At 47.1% G+C, this 21,661-nt stretch overlaps 1 protein-coding gene and 1 non-coding gene across 2 annotated transcripts in view; both read right to left on the reverse strand.

Annotated features, from left to right (window-relative positions):
• Positions 1-223, reverse strand: part of LOC121024560 (homeobox protein Rhox5-like) — a 755-nt gene extending 532 nt beyond the window's left edge. The window contains exon 1 of the mRNA XM_040466769.1: positions 113-223. Coding sequence (XP_040322703.1) covers positions 113-194 — 82 coding nt within the window. The 5' untranslated portion in view covers positions 195-223. The remainder of the gene's footprint in view (positions 1-112) is intronic.
• Positions 224-8,821: 8,598 nt separating this feature from the next.
• LOC121024561 (small Cajal body-specific RNA 20) lies at positions 8,822-8,964 on the reverse strand. Its single transcript, XR_005787746.1, has one exon.
• Positions 8,965-21,661: the final 12,697 nt, after the last annotated feature.

The raw sequence follows: 21,661 nt of genomic DNA on the forward strand, positions 1-21,661 counted from the left end.
TGTGGGGAGGAGACCAGGGGAGGCATCTGAGGGGTGGCCAGACCGCTCCCCTCGCCCAGGGACCCTTCATTTCTGGGACGTGGCGAAGACGCTGGTCCCGACTGGCACAGACCACGCAGCTCTTCCCGGTCCTCGTCGACTCCCAGGCTGGGGAAGCCCGTGACTTCGCGCTTGAATTGGTTGAAAGGATCCATAGTATCCCTCTGCCGTCCTGTGTGGATCTGCGTCTGGATCTGCTGGATCACTGGGTCACACGTGAAGCGGTGGCTACGCGGCCGTGCGGTCGAGTTCAGCTACCCAGCGTCCGGCTAGGCGCTTTATATATACCACCCTTTAGTGGGGGTTGGGCTCGCCGAGGTGCGCATGCGGCTGGGCTTGGGCACCAAGTGGGCGGGTGCTCCTGCCAAGAGGGCTGGGGTGGGGAGCACTCGCTCTAAGGCATCGGAGGGGACTATGGGTAACCAGAACTGGCGGCTTCAGTTGTAGCTTAGCTCGTGTCCCCCAAACTGGCGGCATGTCTCCCCCACTCCAGAGCAAGGGGCTGTGCTGCATTGTGTTTGCCTATTTCCATAGGGTGAGAGACAGACCTCACCCTAGGTCTGGAGACCTGGCAGAAATGTTGGGACAATCTCTCTTGGGCCAGCCCCACCCCCACCCCCCAACCTCTGGACCTAGCAGCCGGTACAAAGCAGGGAATAGTCATCAAATGAATGTGATCAGCTCTGAGGTGGCACACTCTGAGTTTTTTCAGCGAGATGCTGAAGTTAGAGCCCGCCAAACTCCCGGGTACCCGGGAACAGGAGCTGGGGCTTGGGGTTGCTGATCGTGCCTGGTGCTCAGATGCACTATGCAAATAAAACCACACGTGCCCCTTGGGAAAGTCCGGTGCCTCCAGAATTTTAGTGACGAAGCTACATCTCGGTGCAGGGCTACAAACCTGCACAGTGCATTCAAGGCTGCTTAAAGTGCACACAGCTCCTGCTTTTTTTTTCTTGCAATTTTTCTTTTTCAAATATTTGTTTCTTTGTCTCATTGTAACCGCCTATCCTGAAGCATTCCTGCACAGCAGCTATGCCTCTAACTATAGATTTCTCTATACAAGCATGCATATCCCTCAAGGGTTGGGACCTTTGGGATGCAGGTAATTTCCCGCCGCCATTTCTCCCTTCCCTCAGCCTCTCGGTTTTTCTAGAAAGATCTTCCTGAGCCCTCGCTGAGGGAATAAATGAAGTTTACTTCTTTTGTTTTTATTTATTTTGAGAGAGAGCACAAGCGGGGCGGGAGGGACAGAGGATCTCAAGGGGGCTCTGTGCTGAAGGCAGAGAGCCCGATGGGGGGCTGGACCTCATGAACCCAGAGATCATGAAGTGAGCCAAAGCCAGATGCTCAACCGACTGAGCCACCCAGGCACCCCTAAATAAATTTCGTTTCTTGTTGGTTGTTTCCTTTTTCTTTTCCTTTTTTATTTATTTATTTTTCTTACGGCAGGGATACGTTTTTATTGGTCGGAGAGTTGAATTTATGTAGGGTTTTGGTTTCTCCAGGTGAGTACAGAAAAGAGACAAGGGACAAGAGATTTGGGGCATAGCAAGGAATCCGTGATAAAGAGTGACTCTACATAGTTTTATATAGTTTGTCAAAACTCAACAAATGTAAGTTTGAGATTTGTGCACTCTTTTGTATGTCACTTTTACATCAACAGAGGAAACCTGTAAGCAAATACTGAACTCCACTTAATGGTATGCATGCTTATTTCTTGTCAAAAATAAAAGGGAGCAGACCAGATTGAGGGCTCTGTGGTTTTCCCCGCCAGAACTGTTTTACTGATGTTCCAAGACTCGTTAATATCCTAAATATTGACAACAGCTTCCCACAGTGGGCCTTATGCTCGACAACGTGCTCGATTTATATCCCTCGTTTACCCCACGGCCAGTCTCCTCACCCCCATTTGAATTCAGACACTCCATCATTTCTGTGGGTTCCTAAATGCATCACGGGCCCTAGTCACCTCACCCGCTGAGTCTCCGGGATAAGTGCCCCTGCCTCATGCCCCTGGAGGATGGGTAAGAAACTAACTAAAAGAGGTTTGCGGACCAATTCGTTTTCAAAGAGGTGGTAAGGGATGCAAGGTGACTGCGTCCTCCTGACGACTTTAACCAGATGTTTCCTCCTCAGGGAGGCCCTTGTTGAATGCCGCAGGCACCTCCCCCGCCTCGGCTGGACACCCTATGCCCAGTTTCGACTTGAGATTAGTTATCGCGTGAGCGGCCTACGAGGGCTTTCATTCTGTTTGTGCTGGACTAGCTGCGATTATCCGTGACCGCTGAGGGGGCGCGTTCTTTCGTGTCTCCCGTTCCCACGGAGCCTTCCCGTTGGCTCCATCTCAGTCCCTCCCGTGTCCCGAGACAACTATTGCCCTACCTTGGCATCAGTTGTGGTAGTATTTTCTTCAGTAACTTCACACTTTGCAAACCTTAACAACCGAATGGAGCCTCGTCCTAAGCAAAAATAGCCACGACTGGGGTTCGATGTGCCGGGTTTATGGCCGTGGGCGCTCTGGAGCCAGCCTGCCGGGGTCTGCGCCGCGGCTTGCTCGCCCTGGCTAGCTGGCCAGCCTGTTGAGTTGCTGAGTCTCAGTTTCCTCAGGTGTCCTCATCCGTATAACGAGGACAGCAATAGCCACCACCTCACCAGGGTGCTGCGGGAGTAATTGAGGTGACAAAAATAAAATGTTTCCGGTGGCCACACCACACTGTCTCACATTTCTGATTTCAGCCAATTTTGTGTTTCTTTATCCACAAGGGTCCGTGAGAGAAGACAGGTGCTGGTTGTTCTCTGGCAGTTGACAACGAGGACAGGAAGTTTTCTTGTGACCGTCAGGTCTCCAGGGCCACACGTCATTTGGGGTCTTTGTTTTTTTAACTCTTTTTTTCAGTAATCTCTCCACCCAACGTGGGGCTCGAGCCCATGGCCCTGAGAGCAAGAGCCACACTCCCCCAACTGAGCCAGCCAGGCGCCCCGCTGCATGTCTGTTTGTACCTACCTGGGCTCCAGTCACCAAACCTCGTGGCCTGCTGTGCTTACAGGGCCCCGTGACAGGTAGTGTGGGCAGTGCCTCCGGCGCAGACTCAGCCTTTGTGCCCTGGCTTCTCCCAGTCTGAGCAGAGGGATCAGCCCACGTGAGAGAAAGACGCTGAAAATGATGGAGCCCCACCCCCACTAAGTTGCTCTGTGGCCCAGGTAAATCAGCTGACATCCCTGTGCCTCCCGTGCCGCATCTGCACAATGGGGATCACGATGGTGCCCCCTGTCCTGAGCTGAGAAGTGTACAAGGTAATAGAAGGAAGGCCCACAGGACGGGCTCAGACGACCGGAGCTGATGCTGGAGGTAAGGGGTCAGGGCTGAGGGGGCTCAGGCTGCGCTTGGGCCCTCGCTGTGATCGAAGGTGCCGGACATGGAGCATAACCCCTGCCCCTGGGTGGATGTGCGAGCCTGTGGAGTGAACGTGGCCGTGCTTGCTCGTGCTGGTGACCTCACGTGAGTGCCGGCTGCGCACCGGGGCCTGGCTGACGAATCTTGCAGCTGTCCGCGGGGAGGGGAGGAGAGTGGTGCGAGGCATCACTGTTTCTTACTGAGGCAAGGCGACGGAGGCTTGGAGAGGTTGGGTGACCTTCCCAAGGTTATGCAGCTTGGTGGAAGTGGGCAAGGATCCAAACCTCTGAAGAGTGTTCCTGGCAGCCCCTGGTAGAAGCGGAGTTGGCTTTCGGGGAGTAGTGGGGCTTCCCTCACGTCTCAGAGTGAGCCAAAGTTTGGTAAATGCTAAGCAGGCTGTGCGCAGAACTGCAGTTAAAGGGGGGAGGAGAGGGGCGCCTGGGTGGCTCAGTCGGTTAAGCGACGGACTCTTGGTACTGGCTCAGGTCATGATGTCGTGGTTGTGAGATCAAGCCCCATATGGGGCTGCGGCCCAGCGTGGCTCCTGCTTGGGATTCTCTGTCTCCGGCTCTCTGCCCCTCCCCGACTCGTGTGCCTGCTCTCTAAATAAACAAACGTCCGTACCAACAAAGACAATAGGAGAGGGTATTTCGAGCAACCCCAGGAAGGAAGAAGTAGAAAGCCGATCTCAGGAAACCCAGACACAGCCAGGGTGGCTGTCTCGAGAGGGAGCTAGAGAAGAGTCTGCAGAGGACTCCATATCCAGCAGGGAAATCAAGTTTAAATATTACGTTGGGGTCGAATTCAAGGGAGGTGTTGGGATATGTGCATCTGGGAGGATGGAACCCTGTAAGTTTGGGGCAAGCGAGACTCATGAAAACAGTGTTTTAGGATGGGGTTCTTGGAGGGGAGTCCCAGATGGCTCTGGGTTCGGCTCACTGCAGTTACTGGGCTAGGGGATCAAGGTCGAGAGCCAGAGTCCCTGCTTGGAGGCCACATCGGTCCACAAGGTGCATGAGGCGTCCCCTGGAATTGGAATGTAAACGTCTGCGCGTGTAGTGGCGTTACGGTGATGTGTGCACCTTTCATCAGCTAGAGTGGCGACCGCGCCCCTAACCCCCCCTTCCGCCTTCATAAATATTATAGCAGAGAACAGGGGGCTGAGGAAAGCGAGCGGGCTCTGGAGTTGGGTGGAGCACACGTGTCTGGTTTCCGGGCACAGCCGTGTTCTTCTGCTTTCATGGTATATTCTCACCTCATGACACTGGCAAGCCTTCCTGTCTCTGTGCCTCCGTTTCCCCAACTGGAAATAGGGCAACTCTTCCTATTACTACCACTGTTTACTAAACTAATGATGGTCAACTCACAGAATTCTTAGGAAGTCGGAATGAAGTATGGAAAAACAGTTTCCTTCCCTCGCCTTCCCTCCCTCCCTCTCTCTCTTCCTTCCTCCCTTCACCTGTTCTTCCCTCCCTAGATTCCTCCTTCCCTTTCTACCTCTCTGCCTTCTTCCCTGCCATCCTCTTCCCTCCTACCTCCTTCTCGCCCTCCTCCCACTCTGTTCCCTATCCATCCCTCACCTCCCTCCCTCTTCCCTACTTTCTCCTCCCTCTTCCCACTCCCTCCTTCCCTCCCTGTCTTTTCTCCCTCCTCCTTCCTTCCTTCTCTCCCTCCTCTTCCCTCCCTATTTCCCTCTTTATTGTGTGTGTGTGCACATGTTCGTGCATGTACCTCATTGCATTTAATTGTCTAAATGTGTCTATGTACTAAAAACAAGCACCAAAGATATAAGCAAGTCATGGAGAGAAAGAAAATACATGAGTTAAAATCACATAGAATCTAGAACAAGGCAAATGTCACACGTAAGTAATAAAGCAATATATGGAAGTGCAAAGAAGGCAGAATTTACATCAGTACAAATATGAAAACAGTCGGAGGAGGTAGATTTTAAGATGACTCTTGAAGCGTGGGTAGAAGGTCTTCCTAGCCTTCCCCAAATAAATGCTTCTTCCTCAGTAACAAAAGTGATACGTATTGGGCACTCGGCTGGTTCAGTTGGTAGGTCTTGGACTCTTGATCTCAGGGGTGTTAAGTTTGGGCCCCACGTCGGGCGTAGAGTTTACTCAAAATCACTAGGTATGGAAAGAGCCAAATGTCCATCGATGTATGAATGGATAAAGAAGATGTGGTATATATATTTACAATGGAGCATTACTTAGCAATCAGAAAAGAATGAAATCTTGCCATTTGCCACTACATGGGTGGAACTAGAGGGCATTATGCTAAGCGAAATTAGTCAGCCCAAGACAAATATCATGACTTCACTCATGAGGAATTTAAGATACAAAATAGATGAACATAAGGGAAGGGAGGCAAAAATAATACAAAAACAGGGAGGGAGATGAAACATAACAGACTTTTAAATACAGAGAACAAACTGAGGATTGCTGGAGGGGTTGTGGGAGGGGGGATGAGCTAAATGGGTAAGGGGCACAAAGGAATCTACTCCTGAAGTCATTGTTGTACTATATGCTGACTAACTTGGATGTAAATTAAAAAAATAGAGGGGCGCCTGGGTGGCGTAGTCGGTTAAGCGTCCGACTTCAGCCAGGTCACGATCTCGCGGTCCGTGAGTTCGAGCCCCGCGTCGGGCTCTGGGCTGATGGCTCAGAGCCTGGAGCCTGTTTCCGATGCTGTGTCTCCCTCTCTCTCTGCCCCTCCCCCGTTCATGCTCTGTCTCTCTCTGTCCCAAAAATAAATAAACGTTGAAAAAAATAGATACATAAATAATAAATCTTTAGGGGTGCCTGGGTGGCTCAGTTGGTTGAACGCCTGACTCTTGATTTTGGCTCAGGTCTTGATCTCATGGTTGGTGAGATTGAGTACTATGTGAGGCTTGCGCTGAGAGTGGAGCTTGCTTAAGATTCTCTGTCTCCCTGTCCCTCTGCCCCTTCTCCTCTCATGCTCTCTCTCTCAAAATAAATAGACATTTAAAAAATAATGAAATAGGGGCGCCTGGGTGGCGCAGTCGGTTAAGCGTCCGACTTCAGCCAGGTCACGATCTCGCCGTCCGGGAGTTCGAGCCCCGCGTCGGGCTCTGGGCTGATGGCTCAGAGCCTGGAGCCTGTTTCCGATTCTGTGTCTTCCTCTCTCTCTGCCCCTCCCCTGTTCATGCTCTGTCTCTCTCTGTCCCAAAAATAAATAAACGTTGAAAAAAAAATTTATAAAAAAAAAAATAATAAAAAAAAATAAAAAATAAAAAATAATGAAATAAAAATAAAATCTTTAAAAAAAGGTAACACATTATTGTGATTTATATGGAAAGTATGAAGACACCAAAAATAAAACTTATTAAACTCGGCGCACCTGGTGGCTCGGTCGGTTGAGCATCAGACTTTTGATTTTGGCTCAGGTCATGATCCTGGGGTTTGTGGGATTGAGCCCCATGTCAGGCTCGGTGCTGACAGTATATGGAAGCTGGTTGGGATTCTCTCTGTCTCTCCCCATCTCTCTGCCCTTTCCCTGCTCAGTCTCTCTCTCAAAATAAAGAATGAAAAATAGAAAAGCATATTAACCTCAACTATAACCCTGCCAAATAGCCAAGGGTAATAATGAAAATGTTATTTTTCAGGTTGTTTTCCTATAATTTCTTTTCCAAGTACTACTGTATTCCACATTGTATCTGATATTCTGACATTTCATCACAAGCATTTCCTACATTTTTAAAAAGTTGGTATTTATTTATTTTGAGAGAGAGAGAGAGCACACAAGCAGGGGAGGGGCAGAGGGAGAGGAAGAGAGGGAATCCCAAGCAGGCTCCGTGCTGCCAGCGCCTGACAAGGGGCTCAGACTCACGAACCGCGAGATCATGACCTGAGTGGAAACCAAGAGGTGGACGCTTAACCGAATGAGCCACCCAGGAGCCCCAGGCATTTCCCACATCTTAAAAAATATTGGAAATCTTAGTGGCCATTCACAACCTCACTCACAGGGACCGTGATTAGCTGCTAAGGGGTGTTCTTCCTATCCATGATTATACTGTAATTAACAGACAAGCCAGATAGCCTCCTGGTAAGGCTGCCATTCCCTACAGAGTAAAGAGATAACCAGAATTTCTTCCAGACCCTGCTAAGAATGACCAGGAAGTGGTTCAGACTGAGGCCAATGTTCAGGGGCTGATAGCAGCAATAGAAGAGGCCTTCCCTCCTAAGGTGAGTTGGCCTAAGGCTGGATATTTTGACACTGGAGTTAGGGAATAATCCACACATAGAACACAACAGATGAGCAATAAATGTATGTTTGGTGAAGCTGAGTCTGATAGGTAGGGTCCAGCATAAAGTCCAAGTACCTGCGCCTCCTGAGGTCCCTTTTTCCCCACAGAGAGTAGTTTATTGCTTTTAGAATAAAATAAGATGCTCTCAGAACTTGTCTTACTGAATAAAATACTTTTAGAACTTTTTAAAGCTTTCTAACACACTATTTTCTCAACTGATGAAGTAGGTACTTCGATGTAGAAAACGTGCCAGAGATTTGTGCCCAGGCAGCATGGCACGGCCCACAATCGTGTGGGCCCAGAGCTGTCCCACTGGATGCAGCTAACTGCTTACAAGCACACTTTGTGGGGGCGCCTGGGGGGCTCAGTCGGTTGAGCGTCCGACTTCGGCTCAGGTCATGATCTCGCCGTTTGTGAGTTCCAGCCCCGCGTCGGGCTGTGTGCTGACAGCTCAGAGCCTGGAGCCTGCTTTGGAATCTGTGTCTCTCTCTTCTCCCTGCCCCTCTCTCCCTCATGCTCTCTCTCTCTCAAAAATAAATAGACATTAAAAAATGTTTTTAAAAAGCAGGCGTTGTGCTTGCTGCCAGTGCACTGTCAGGCCTGCAGTGTTCCTTCTCCCCCAGAACCCACTCCCGGGTCTTGCTCACTGCCCTGGGCCCTGCATTCCTGCACCAAACCCTGCCCAGGAGGCACAGGTGCGGGCAGATAGCTGGAGCTGCCAGACTGGCCCCCAAGTTAATCCGGGCAAGGAAAAACGGTGTGTTTCCTCCTCGGTTAGGTGGCCTCAGATGCCCCTTCCACAATGGGCGTCACCATTTCTGGACACCCCTCTTCCAGGTAACATCTACTCGGCGGCCCAAAGCAGTAGGACGCCTGGGACGGAGAGGTCCCCCTCATTCACTGGCCTCTCTGTGGTAGGTGACTACATGTTGTGTGGGCACGCGTCCTCGCCTGTGCAGCAGGCGGGGGGGGGGGGCAGCCACTTTTGGGGCAACGTAGCCCCGGATCAGCGTACAAGAGCCTGGTGGTGTCTAAGGAAAGCCCCAAACCCTGAGCTCCGTGCTGCCACTGAAGGCCCTGGCCTAGTAACACCCAAATAGGGCCTCACAACTACAAAAAGTCTCACGGAGGAAAACAAGGCTACCCGACACGTTGCAGCCATGACGGTCACCCTCAAGAGCTGATCTTGGCCTCCAGTCCTGGCCGAGGAGAAAAGGGACACCTCTGCGCCCCAACAGAGCTCCATGAGACAGAAGCCCTCTCCCACTGCAGTTGTGGTTTTCTTTCGAAGTAGAGTTGACAATGTGGCATTGTTTTCAAGTGTACAACTTTGTGGTTCCGCAATTCTATACATTTCGACATGCTCACTGCGATAAGTGTGGTTACCACCTGTCACTGTGCAACATTATCAAAACACTAATGACCATGTGTCCCATGCTGTACTTTTAGCCCTATGAAATCCTGAAGTATTTTGTAACTGGAAGTTTGTACCTCTTAATCCCCTTCATCTATGGAACCCACGCCCCACCTACCTCCCCTCTGGCAACCACCATGTTGTTCCTAAGGGACCCAGGGCAAGCCACCCCAAAATATACCAAAATGGCATATTGATTATTTTGGATTAAAGCTGCTTTCTTTTTAAAAAATGTTTATTTATTTCTTTTGAGAGACAGCAAGAGCACAAGCAGGGGAGGGGCAGAGAGAGAGAGGGAGAGAGAGAATCTCAAGCTGGCTCCACGCTGTCAGTGCATAGCCCGACGTGGGGCTCGATCCCACAAACTGAGATAATGATCTGACCGAAAATCAAGAGTCGGGCACTTAACCAACTGAGCCACCGAGGCGCCCCTATTTTTTCTTTTTAAGACATCTCTACGCCCAAGACAGGGCTCAAACTTGTGACCCCAATCACATGCTCTACCCACTGAGCCAGCCAGGTGCCCCTAAAGCTGCTTTATTTTTATTATTTTTAAAATTTTATATAGTCAATGTTTTTTATTAAAAAATTTTTTTAATGTTTTATTTTATTTTTGAGAGACAGAGAGAGACAGAGCATGAGCGGGGGGAGGAGCAGAGAGAGAGGGAGACACAGAATCTGAAGCAGGCTCCAGGCTCTGAGCTGTCAGCACAGAGCCTGATGCAGGGCTTGAACCCATGAACACGAGATCATGACCTGAGCCGAAGTCGGATGCTCAACCGACTGAGCCACCCAGGCACCCCTAGTCAATGTTTATTTAGACTTAAATATTCATGTTTTCCATTGTTCTTCATTTCTTTTTTTTCATGTTTTAGCCCATCCCCCTCCCACAACCCCTCCCAGTAACCCTCTGTTTGTTCTCCATATTTAAGAGTCTCTTATGTTTTGCCCCCGCCCTGTTTGTATATTATTTTTGCCTCCCTTCCTTCCTTTATGTTTATGTTTTGTATCTTAAAGCCCTCGTATGAATGAAGTCATATATTTGTCTTTTTCTCACTAATTTCACTTAACATAATACCCTCCAGTTCCATCTCTGTAGTTGCAAATGGCAAGATTTCATTCTTTTTGACTGCTGAGTAATACTCTATTGTCTATATATATATATAGTCTATATATATATATTGTAATATATATATGTATATATATATATATATATACACACCACATCTTCTTTATCCATTCATCCATCGATGGGCATTTGGGCTCTTTCTATACTTTGGCTATTGTTGATAGTGCTGCTATCAACATGGGGGTGCATGTGTGCCTTCAAAACAGCACACATGTATCCTTTGGATAAATACCTAGTAGTGCAATTGCATAGGGTAGTTCTAGTTTTAATTTTTTGAGGACCCCTCATACTGTTTTCCAAAGTGGCTGCACCAGTTTTCATTCCCACCAGCAATGCAACAGCATCCCTCTTTCTCCGCATCCTTGCCAACATCTGTTGTTGCCTGAGTTGTGAATGTTAGCCATTCTGACAGGTGTGAGGTGGTATCTTATTGTGGTTTTGATTTGTATTTCCCTGATGATGAGTGATGTGGAGCATTTGTTCATGTGACAGTTGGCGATCTGGATGTCTTCTTTGGAAAAGTGTCTATTCATGTCTTTTGCCCATTTCTTCACTGGGTTATTTTTTTTGGGGGGTGTTGAGTTTGATAAGTTCTTTATAGATTTTGGATACTAACCCTTTATCTGATATGTCATTTGCAAATATCTTCTCCCATTCCATCGGTTGCCTTTTAGTTTTGCTGATTGTTTCCCTCGCTGTGCGGAAGCTTTTTATTTGATGAGGTCCCAATAGTTCATTTTTGCTTTTGTTTCCCATGCCTCTGGAGACGTGTTGAGTAAGAATTTGCTGCAGCCAAGGTCAAAGAGGTTTTTACCTGCTTTCTCTTTAAGGATTCTGATGGCTTCTTGTCTTACATTTAGGTCTCTCATCCATTTTGAGTTTATTTTTGTGTATGGTATAAGAAAGTGGTCCAGGTTAATTTTTCTGCATATTGCTGTCTAGTTTTTCCCAGCACCACTTGCTGAAGAGACTCTCTTTATTCCACTGGATATTCTTCCCTGCTTTGTCAAAGATTAGTTGGCCATACATTTGTGGGTCCATTTCTGCGTTCTCTATCCTGTTGATCCATTGATCTGAGTGTCTGTTCTTGTGCCACTACCATACTGTCTTGATGATTACAGCTTTGTAATTCAACTTGAAGTCTGGGATTGTGATGCCTCCTGCTTTGGTTTTCCTTTTCAAGATTGCTTTGGCTACTTGGGGTCTTTTCTGGTTCCATACCAATTTTAGGATTATTTTTTCTAGCTCTGTGAAGAATGCTGGTGTTATTTTGATAGGGATTGCATTGAATACGTAGATCGCTTTGGGTAGTATCGACATTGCAACAATATTTGTTCTTGTTATCCATGAGCATGGAATCTTTTTCCATTTTTTTTGTGTGTCTTCTTCAATTTCTTTCATAAGCTTTCTGTAGTTTTCAGTGTATAAATTTTTCACCTCTTTAGTTAGGTTTATTCCTAGGTATTTTACAGTTTTCGGTGCAATTGTAAATGGGATCGATTCCTTGATTTCTCTTTCTGTTGCTACATTATTCGTGTATAGAAATGCAACCGATTTCTGTACATTGATTTTATATCCTGTGACTTTGCTGAATTCATGGATCAGTTCTAGCAGTTTTTTGGTGGAATATTTTGGGTTTTCCATATAGAATATCATGTCATCTGCAAAGAATGAAAGTTTGACCTCCTCCTGGCCGATCTGGATGCCTTTTATTCCTTTGTGTTGTCTGATTGCTGAGGCTAAGACTTCCAATACCGTGTTGAGTAACTGTGGTGAGAGTGGACATCCCTGTCTTGTTCCTGACCTTAGGGGGAAAGCTCTCAGTTTTTCCCCATTGAGGATATTAGCGTTGGGTCCTTCATATATGGCTTTTATGATCTCGAGGTAGGATCCTTCTATTCCTACTTTCTTGAGGGTTTTTTATCAAGAAAGGATGCTGTATCTTGTCAAATGCTTTCTTTGCATCTATTGAGAGGATCGTGTGGTTCTTGTCCTTTCTTTTTGATGTGATGAATCTCATTGATTTTTTTGCGGATATTGAACCAGCCCTGCATCCCAGGTATAAATCCCTCTTGGTCGTGGTGAATAATTTTTTTAATGTATTGTTTCATCCAGTTGGCTAATATCTTGTTGAGGATTTTCGCATCCATGTTCATCAGGGAAATGGGTCTATAGTTCTCATTTTTAGTGGGGTCTGTGTCTGGTTTTGGAATCAAGGTAATGCTGGCTTCATAGAAAGAGTTTGGAAGTTTTCCTTCCATTTCAATTTTTGGGACAGCTTCAGGAGAATAGGTGCTAACTCTTCCTTAAATGTTTGGTAGAATTCCCCTGGAAAGCCATCTGGCCCTAGACTCTTGTTTTTGGGAGGTTTTGATTACTGATTCAATTTCTTTACTGGTTATGGGTCTGTTCAAATTTTCTATTTCTTCCTGTTTCACTTTTGGTAGTTTATATGTTTCCGGGAATTTTTCTATTTCTTTCAGATTGCCCATTTTATTGGCATATAATTGCTCATAATATTCACTTTTTTTGTTTTTATTTCCACTGTGTTGGTTGTGATCTCTCCTCTTTCATTCTTGATTTTATTTATTTGGGTCCTTTCCTTTTCATTTTGACCAGTCTGGCTAGGGGTTTATCAATTTTGTTAATTCTTTCAAAGAACCAGCTCCTGGCTTCATTGATCTGTTCTACTGTTTTTTGTTGGTTTCGATAGCATTGATATCTGCTCTGATCTTTATTATTTCCTGTCTTCTGCTGGTTTTGGGTTTTATTTGCTTTTCCAAGTTCTTTAAGGTATAAGGTTAGGTTATGTATCTGAGAGCTTTCTTCCTTCTTTAGGAAGGCCTGGATTGCTATATACTTTCCTCTTATGACCACCTTTGCTGCATCCCAGAGGTTTTGGGCTGTGGTGTTAATATTTTCATTGGCTTCCATATACTTTTTAATTTCCTCTTTAACTTCTTGGTTAGCCCATTCATTCTTTAGTAGGATGTTCTTTAGTCTCCAAGTATTTTTTACCTTTCCAAATTTTTTTCTTGTGGTTGATTTCGAATTTCATAGCATGGTGGTCTGAAAATATGCACGGTATGATCTCGATCTTTTTGTACTTGTTGAGGGCTGATTTGTGTTCCTGCACCTGGTCTGTTCTGGAGAATGTTCCATGTGCACTGGAGAAGAATGTATATTCCACTGCTTTAGGATGAAATGTTCTGAATATATCTGTGAAATCCATCTGGTCCTGTGTGTCATTCAAAGCCATTGTGTCCTTGGTGATTTTCTGATTAGATGATCTGTCCATTGTTGTAAGTGGGGTGTTGAATTCCCCTACTATTATGGTATTCTTATCAATGAATTTCTTTCTGTTTGCGATTAATTGATTTATATATTTGGGTGCTTTCACATTTGGAGCATAAATGTTTACAATTGTTAGGTCTTCTTGGTGGATAGACCCCTTGATTATGATATAATGCCCTTCTGCATCTCTTGATACAGTCTTTATTTTAAAGTCTAGACTGTCTGATATAAGTATGGCTACTCTGGCTTTCTTTTGTTGACAATTAGCATGATAAATGGTTCTCCATCCCCTTGTAAAGCTACTTTAAATAGAGTCATTCAGGAAGGACATGCAGACCTTCCTCTGTCCCCTTGGAAGCAGGAAATAAGTCTCCCCTGTGAAAGGTACTTTCCCTATACCAGGAGGTAACAAGACATCCTTCGAACCATAGATGGGGAATTTACAGCTTAGTAAACTGCATAAACAACACCTGTTACTTTTTTACTAATTTTCTGCCCCAGCCCAAATTCTGTTTAGAATTCCTTACAAATTGAAACTTCCAAACACAGTTTCTTGGTCCTGTCCACTACTCACAGATTTTTTTTTTCTCTTTATCTAAAGTGTATAAAAACTACCTGCTTTGGTCATTTCTTTGGGTCTCAATTTCACTATTGGGCTCTGTGCACGTCATAAAACTTTTAGTTTTTTTCTCCTGTGAATCTCTCTCCAGTAAATTTAAATCTTAGTCCAGCTGGAAGGGCTTGAAGGATGGAAAACAGTTTTCTCTCCCTTTAGCAGTAACCTTGGGCTTAGCACTCTGTGCTGACAGCTCAGAGCCTGGAACCTGCTTCAGATTCTGTCTCTCTCTCTCTCTCTCTCTCTCTCTCTCTGCCCCTCCCCTGCTGGTGCAGTCTCTCTCTCTCTCTCTCAAAAAGAAATAAAAACATTAAATTTTTTTTTAAAAAAACATTGGCCTTAGCAATATTTTTCCGGATCAGTGTCCTTAGGCAAGGTAAAACAAAAACAAAAATGGACTATGAGATTACATTAACATAAGCTTTTGCACAATTATGGAAACCATCCTACTGTTGTTTCTTTTTTTAAAAAAATTTTTAATGTTTATTATTTTTGAGAGAGAAAGAGAGACAGAGAGCAAGCAGGGGAGGGCCAGAGAGAGGGAGACCTAGAATCAGAAGCAGGCTCCAGGCTCTGAGCTGTCAGCATAGAGCCTGGCAGGGCTCGAAATCACAGACTGCGAGATTATGACCTGAGCCGAAGTTGGCCGCTCAACTGACTGAGCCACCCAGGCGCCCCAATCCTCCTGTTGTTTCTAAGTATCTGGTAAAGAGGTATAGACAGAGGCAGGCCTCAATTTTAGTTTTCTGGAATTCTTTCATAAGTCAGCTGGAAAACATTGTTAACATAGCAAGGTGTGCATTATAGTGGAGATACGGGGGGTTTCAACCTCTGAGATATGTCAATAATATGAAACAAAGTAAAATAATGCCTTTTATTAATATTTTATTTCATTTGTTAAAGTAATCTCTACACCCAACCTCGGGCTCCAGCTTTTGATGCCAATATCAACAGTCATATGCTCTACCAACTGAGCCAGGCAGGTGCCCCTAAAAAAACAATTTCAAACAAAGTTTCGCCCACATAACAAACGTGGAAGTGTTAGGTGAGAATTATGCCTTGCAGAGACCAAATTCAAATTTTAGCATCTACCAAATGCACTAGTGAATATCCTATTGAGGAATTTCTAAAACCTGAGATTTTTGTCTTCATTTTGATGTTCCTGTTCTGAAGACGTTGTATGGAATTTGTCTTTGGTAGGGGATGACTCTGGCTCAGGCTGGATTTTTACATGTGGTCATTCCAAAAACATTTTCATTGGCTCAGTCAGTGATGACTGATTTGTGGGTCCATGGACAAGGGAGGATTGTTTGTGACCATAGAAAACCCTAAATTGTATCAAAGGATAATTTGGAGAAAAAAAATAGAATAAGGAGAAAATAAAGCAGAAAAGGAAAACTCAGAGTGGGTTTATTAGCCTTGCTGCAGAGAGTGTGAGTAGGTTTGAGATGGAAAGGTCGAGCACAGGTGGACCTGGGGAGGCCAGACAGGCAGCCGGACGAAGCGGGCCCCGGAGACCGGGCACGGGGCTCCCAGGCAGGTCTGGCCAGGGCTTGGGAGGCCCGGGCCTCTCTGCTTTGTCGGGCCGGCAAAGCAAAGCTCAGGAAAAGAAACCCTTCAGTTTGGTGAATTTGGCTGAGTTGATTTCCGCCCCCCGGGCTTGCCTAGTGCTCTCTCAATGGAGTTCTGAAGGGAAAAGGAGCCACAGGAAACAAATCAGAAAAAAGACATCTTGTTCTCCTCCGTCTCCAAACTCGACGCATGAATTCTTGAAGAAAAATTTCCCCCTTTTTATTAAGATACAATTGATACGCGGCCCTGTATAAGTTTAAGGGGTTCAGCATAATAATGTGACTTACATACGTCGTGAGGTGATTGCCACGATAAGTTAGTCACCATCCAGTATCTCCTATAGATGCAAACAAAGAAAACAATGTTTGTGATGACAGCTGCTAGGACTGAGCCTCTTAACAGTTTCCATATATTCCCTACAGCACGGTTGCCTATAGATAGACATGTCGTATATTAATTATATCCTCAGTGTGGTAGACTCCCCTCCCTAAGGAGAGAGAAAAAAAGCAAGAAAAAACTTCAAGGTAACCTGGCTATGCGCCTACGTGACAACATCCCTCATGACCTTGTAAACTGAGATTACTTAATCAGACTGTGTGTTTGTGTGTGTTACCATATATGGGAGACAAAGAAATAGAAAATGTATAAAAAACTATGCCACGTGACATTTGGTTCTCAGTTCTTCTGGTACGAACCCAACTGAGTGGTACCAGCACGAATAAAGTTGCTTCCTGGAAATTAAAAACCTCTGCGTCACGACTCTCTGGGCGAGAACGCCACTACATTAGTTGGCAGCTTGTGTCCGGGATTTGGAGATGGTGCATTTCCACTTCCTTTGCCACCAAGGTAGAGCCTGAGAGCTGGGAGAAGCAACCTCGACTGGCGCCAATGGACCACTTGATCCGTAGGAGATTAGCCTATCCCGGTGTGCAGGGGTGAGGGCCCCATGTGCACCAACGGAACCCGTGAGGCCCAGGAACCAGCTTAAGGAGCGCCACCCATCAGACTGGTAAGAACCCAGGTTCGTTTTGGCAGACCTGCCCCTAAGAGGCATAAGGGGAGCCTAATCACCTCCAAGTTGCCCTAGTAGTTCTCCAAGGGATGAGGAACGACACTGCAACTCTAAGGCGCTGAATGTAGGGCAGTGGGTTGGAGTCATTATGTGAATGTGTGTGAATGAGATGGACAGCTTCCAACCTGACCAAGGGCTGAAGCCAGTGTTGAGTCCTGATCCACAGTTCCGTGGAGACCTCATACACCTTAAGGCAGCATCAGGCTTCCTCGGGAGTCTGATCCGGGTCAGGGGTTGGTACTGAACCCGCCAATGCCAAGAGGCTCCTGAAATATCTCTGAGAGGAGACTGTCTGGAGACAGACAAAGCGATGTACGTCCTCTCCAAATTAGCCCCCCTTCCCCCTTTTTCCTCTCTTGTGCATGAAAGTTGTCCATCAGGGGGAGGAAATGGGTGGAAAGGAGAGTAAACTGGCTCCCCTAGAGTATCTGTTGAGAAAATTCGAAAAGGGATATTCAGGAGATTATGGTGTGAAATTAACTCCTGAAAAGCTCTGAACGTTCTGTGAAATTGATTGGCCATCATTTGGGGTGGGCTGGCCCTCCGAGGGCTCACTTGAGAAGGAACTAGTTTGCTGAGCATTCAGGGTCATTGCGGGAGACCCTGGCCACCCTGACCAATTTCCTTACATTGACTGTTGGCAAGACCTGGTCCTATCCCCGCTGCCTTGGCTGAAAGTCTGTATCACAGAGAGCTGTCAAGTTATGATGGCTCGCATCGCAGCTTCCTCCAAATACAGGCCAGCAACTAAAAGGCCCAAATCTGTTAGGAAAAGGTTAAATATCTTGGCTTCCACCTGTCTCAGGGGCAGCACCAACTCAGCCCAGAGAGGAAGCAGGCCATCTGCTCGATCCCGGCCGCAACAACCCGACGCCAGGTTCGAGATTTTCTCAGGGTCGCAGGTGTCTGTAGAATCTATATACTCAACTTTTCAGTCCTGATGAAACCCCTCTATGAGGCTACAAAGTGGGGAGAGAGGGAACCCTCGATGTGGGAGTCAGTACAGCAAAAGGCCTTCAAGGAAATATAGTGAGCCCTCACTAATATGCCTGGTTTGGAGCTCCCAGACACGACTAAGCCCTTCTTTCTGTATGTCCATGAGTGCACTGGTATTGCAGTGGGAGTCCTAACTCAGATGTCATGGCATGGCCCGGTGGCATATCTCTCCGAGCAGCTTGACTCCGTGGCCCAAGGCTGGCCACCCTGCCTATGGGCACTTGCGGCCACGGCCCTCTTAGTGTCTGAGGCTGACGAGTTAACTATGGGACGAGAATGGACAGTCCGAATGACACATCCAGTACTGACATTAATGGAGTACAAGGGACAATACTGGCCACCCAACGCCGGGATGGTCAGATATCAGGAATGCTACGTGAGAACCCGCACATTCCCCTGGAAGCAGGGCCGACCCTGAACCCTGCGACCCTGCTGCCCGTCGGGCCCAGCCAGCCAGACCCTGACTGCATTGAAGTCACGGATGAGGTGTCCTCCAGCCGACCAGACTCGAGGGGCCAGCCTCTCGAGGACCCCGGCGCCGAGTGTTTCACCCACAGTAGCAGTTTTGTGAAAGAGGGAGAACGCCGTGCAGGGAACTCCGTGGTGACGCCGAATTCCGTCACTGAGGCCAAGCCCCTCCCCCAAGGGACTTGAACACAGAAGGCAGAGCTCATCACGCTAAGCTGCGCCCTCCAACTGGCGGCAGGGACGCGTGTTAATATACACGCAGACTCTATGCCTTCACCCCCCTCCACGTGCATGCGGCTTTATAGAAAGAGAAGGGTCCGATAAACTCAGGAGGAAAAGACGTAAACTATGGTAAGGAAATCCTGGGACTCTTGGACGCTCTGTGGGCCCCTAAAAGGGTGGCAGTCACGCATTGCCGGGGACACCGAAGGGGAAACACCACGGCTGCACGGGGGCACCGTAAGGCAGACCGAGAGGCAAAGCTCGCGGTCTCCAAAGGAACGGCGGAATCGGCGCCTTTACCCGCCGCGCTGTTCCCCACCCCGCTGGCACAATGGGACCCGAATTACACCACGAAAGTACCTGGTTTAGGACTGAAAATGGAAGCTGCCTCCCGGGTGGATGGTGGAAATGCGAAGACGGCCGGGTAGCAATTCCTGAGGCCCGGGCCCCAACTGTCGTCCCGCAGTTCCATCAGGACACCCGTGTGGGCCGGCCAGCCCTCGACACTAGTGAGCCGGCATCCCCCCCTCTCTCCGGTCCAGCCCCGGGGGGGGGATGGGAGCAATGTGAAACGTGTGCCCGGAATGGCCCACGTCAGGGACCCAAGGCCGCCCCCGGGGTGCAGAGCGGCGGGGAGCCCCACTTGAAAGCGCGATGGTGGACTTCACTGAGCTTCCCCGGGGCCGAGGCCCCAATACCCGTCGGCGCTTGTGTGCGCTTTCTCGGGCTGGGTGGCAGCCTTCCCGGCTCGCACACAAGAGGCACAAGAAGCGGCCGGACTACTTCCAAAGGAAATTATCCCACGATTTGGGATCCCTGTCGCCGTGGGATCACGTGACAGGCCAGCATTCGTGGCTGAGGGGGTGCGGCTGGTGGCAAAGGGGTTAAAGATCACCTGGAGGTGACATGCTGCGTGCGGACCCCAGAGCTCCGGGAAGGGGGAATGAGTGAGCTGAACCCTGAAGCTGCAGTTAAGTAAACCGTGTCAGGAAACCCACCTGCCCTGGGGCCAGGTGTGGCCAATGTCCTTGTTAAGAATCGGGCGCAGCCCCGCTAAGACTGGGTTCTCCCTTTATGAATTCCTTTATGGGCGCCCTCCCCCCATTATCGAGGGCATAGGGGAGATTTTTTTTTTTTTAATTTTTTTTTTCAACGGTTATTTATTTTTGGGACAGAGAGAGACAGAGCATGAACGGGGAGGGGCAGAGAGAGAGGGAGACACAGAATCGGAAACATACTCCAGGTTCTGAGCCATCAGCCCAGAGCCTGACGCGGGGCTCGAACTCACGGACCGCGAGATCGTGACCTGGCTGAAGTCGGACGCTTAACCGACTGCGCCACCCAGGCGCCCCGCATAGGGGAGATTTAAATGAGATAGGCAGTCTAACCCTGAGGCAGCAGATGCGGGCCCTCGGCTCTACTGTAACCACCCTGCACCGATGGGTTAAAGAGCATTCGCCTGTGAGTCTGACAGATATTCACCCTTATTTAATTATTTTTAAATTTACATCCAAATTAGTTAGCATATAGTGGAACCATGATTTCAGGAGTAGATTCCTCAGTGCCCCTTACCCATTTAGCCCATCCCCCCTCCCACAATCCCTCCAGTAACCCTCTGTTTTTTCACCATATTTAAGAGTCTCTTATGTTTTGTCCCCCTCCCTGTTTTTATATTATTTTTGCTTCCCTTCCCTTGTGTTTCTCTGTTCTGTGTCTTAAAGTCCTCATATGAGTGAAGTCATATGATATTTGTCTTTCTCTGACTAATTTCGCTTAGCATAATACCCTCCAGTTCCATCCGTGTAGTTGCAAATGGCAAGATTTCATTCTTTTTGATTGCCGAGTAAGACTCCATTGAATATATACACCACATCTTCTTTATCCATTCATCCATCAATGGACATTTGGGCTCTTTCCATACTTTGGCTATTGTCGATAGTGCTGCTTTAAACATTGGGGGGTGTGTGTCCCTTCAAAACAGCACACCTGTATCCCTTGGATAAATACCTAGTAGTGCGATTGCTGGGTCGTAGGGTAGTTCTATTTTTACTTTTTTTGAGGAAACTCCATATTGTTTTCCAGAGTAGCTGCACCAGTTTGCATTCCCACCAGCACTGCAAAAGAGATCCTCTCTCTCCGCATCCTCGCCAACATCTGCTGTTGCCTGAGTTGTGAATGTTAGCCATTCTGACAGGTGTGAGGTGATATCTCATTGTGGTTTTGATTTGTATTTCCCTGATGATGAGTGATGTGGAGCATTTTTTCATGTGTTGGTTGGCGATCTGGATGTCTTCTTTGGAGAAGTGTCTATTCATATCTTTTGCCCATTTCTTCACTGGATTATTTGTTTTTTGGGTGTTGAGTTTGATATGTTCTTTGTCGATTTTGGATACTAACCCTTTATCTGATATGTCATTTGCAAATATCTTCTCCCATTCCATCAATTGCCTTTTAGTTTTGCTGATTGTTTCCCTCGCTGTCACGAAGCTTTTTATTTGATGAGGTCCCAATAATTCATTTTTGCTTTTGTTTCCCTTGCCTCTGGAGACGTGTTGAGTAAGAAGTTGCTGCAGCCAAGATCAAAGAGGTTTTTACCTGCTTTCTCCTCGAGGATTCTGATGACTTCCTATCTTACATTTAGGTCTCTCGTTTATTTTAAGTTTATTTTTGTGTATGGTGTAACACAGTGGTCCGGGTTCATTTTTCTGCATGTCGCCGTCCAGTTTTCCCAGCACCACTTGCTGAAGAGACTCTCTTTATTCTATTGGATATTCTTCCCTGCTTTGTCAAAGATTAGTTGGCCATACGTTTGTGGGTCCATTTCTGGGTTCTCTATTCTGTTCCATTTATCTGAGTGTCTGTTTTTGTGCCAGTACCATACTATCTTGATGATTACAGCTTTGTAGTATAGCTTGAAGTCTGGAATTGTGATGCCTCCTGCTTTGGTTTTCTTTTTCAAGATTGCTTTGGCTATTCGGGGTCTTTTCTGGTTCCATACCAATTTTAGGATTGTTTGTGCTAGCTCTGTGAAGAATGCTGGTGTTATTTTGATAGGGATTGCATTGAATATGTAGACTGCTTTGGGTAGTATTGACATTGCAACAATATTTGTTCTTCCTATCCAGGAGCATGGAATCTTTTTCCATTTTTTTTTTTTTTTTTTTTTTTTTTG

Source organism: Herpailurus yagouaroundi, unplaced genomic scaffold, assembly GCF_014898765.1.
Source record: "Herpailurus yagouaroundi ecotype Mexico unplaced genomic scaffold, PumYag 65983, whole genome shotgun sequence".
Lineage (NCBI taxonomy): Eukaryota > Metazoa > Chordata > Mammalia > Carnivora > Felidae > Herpailurus > Herpailurus yagouaroundi.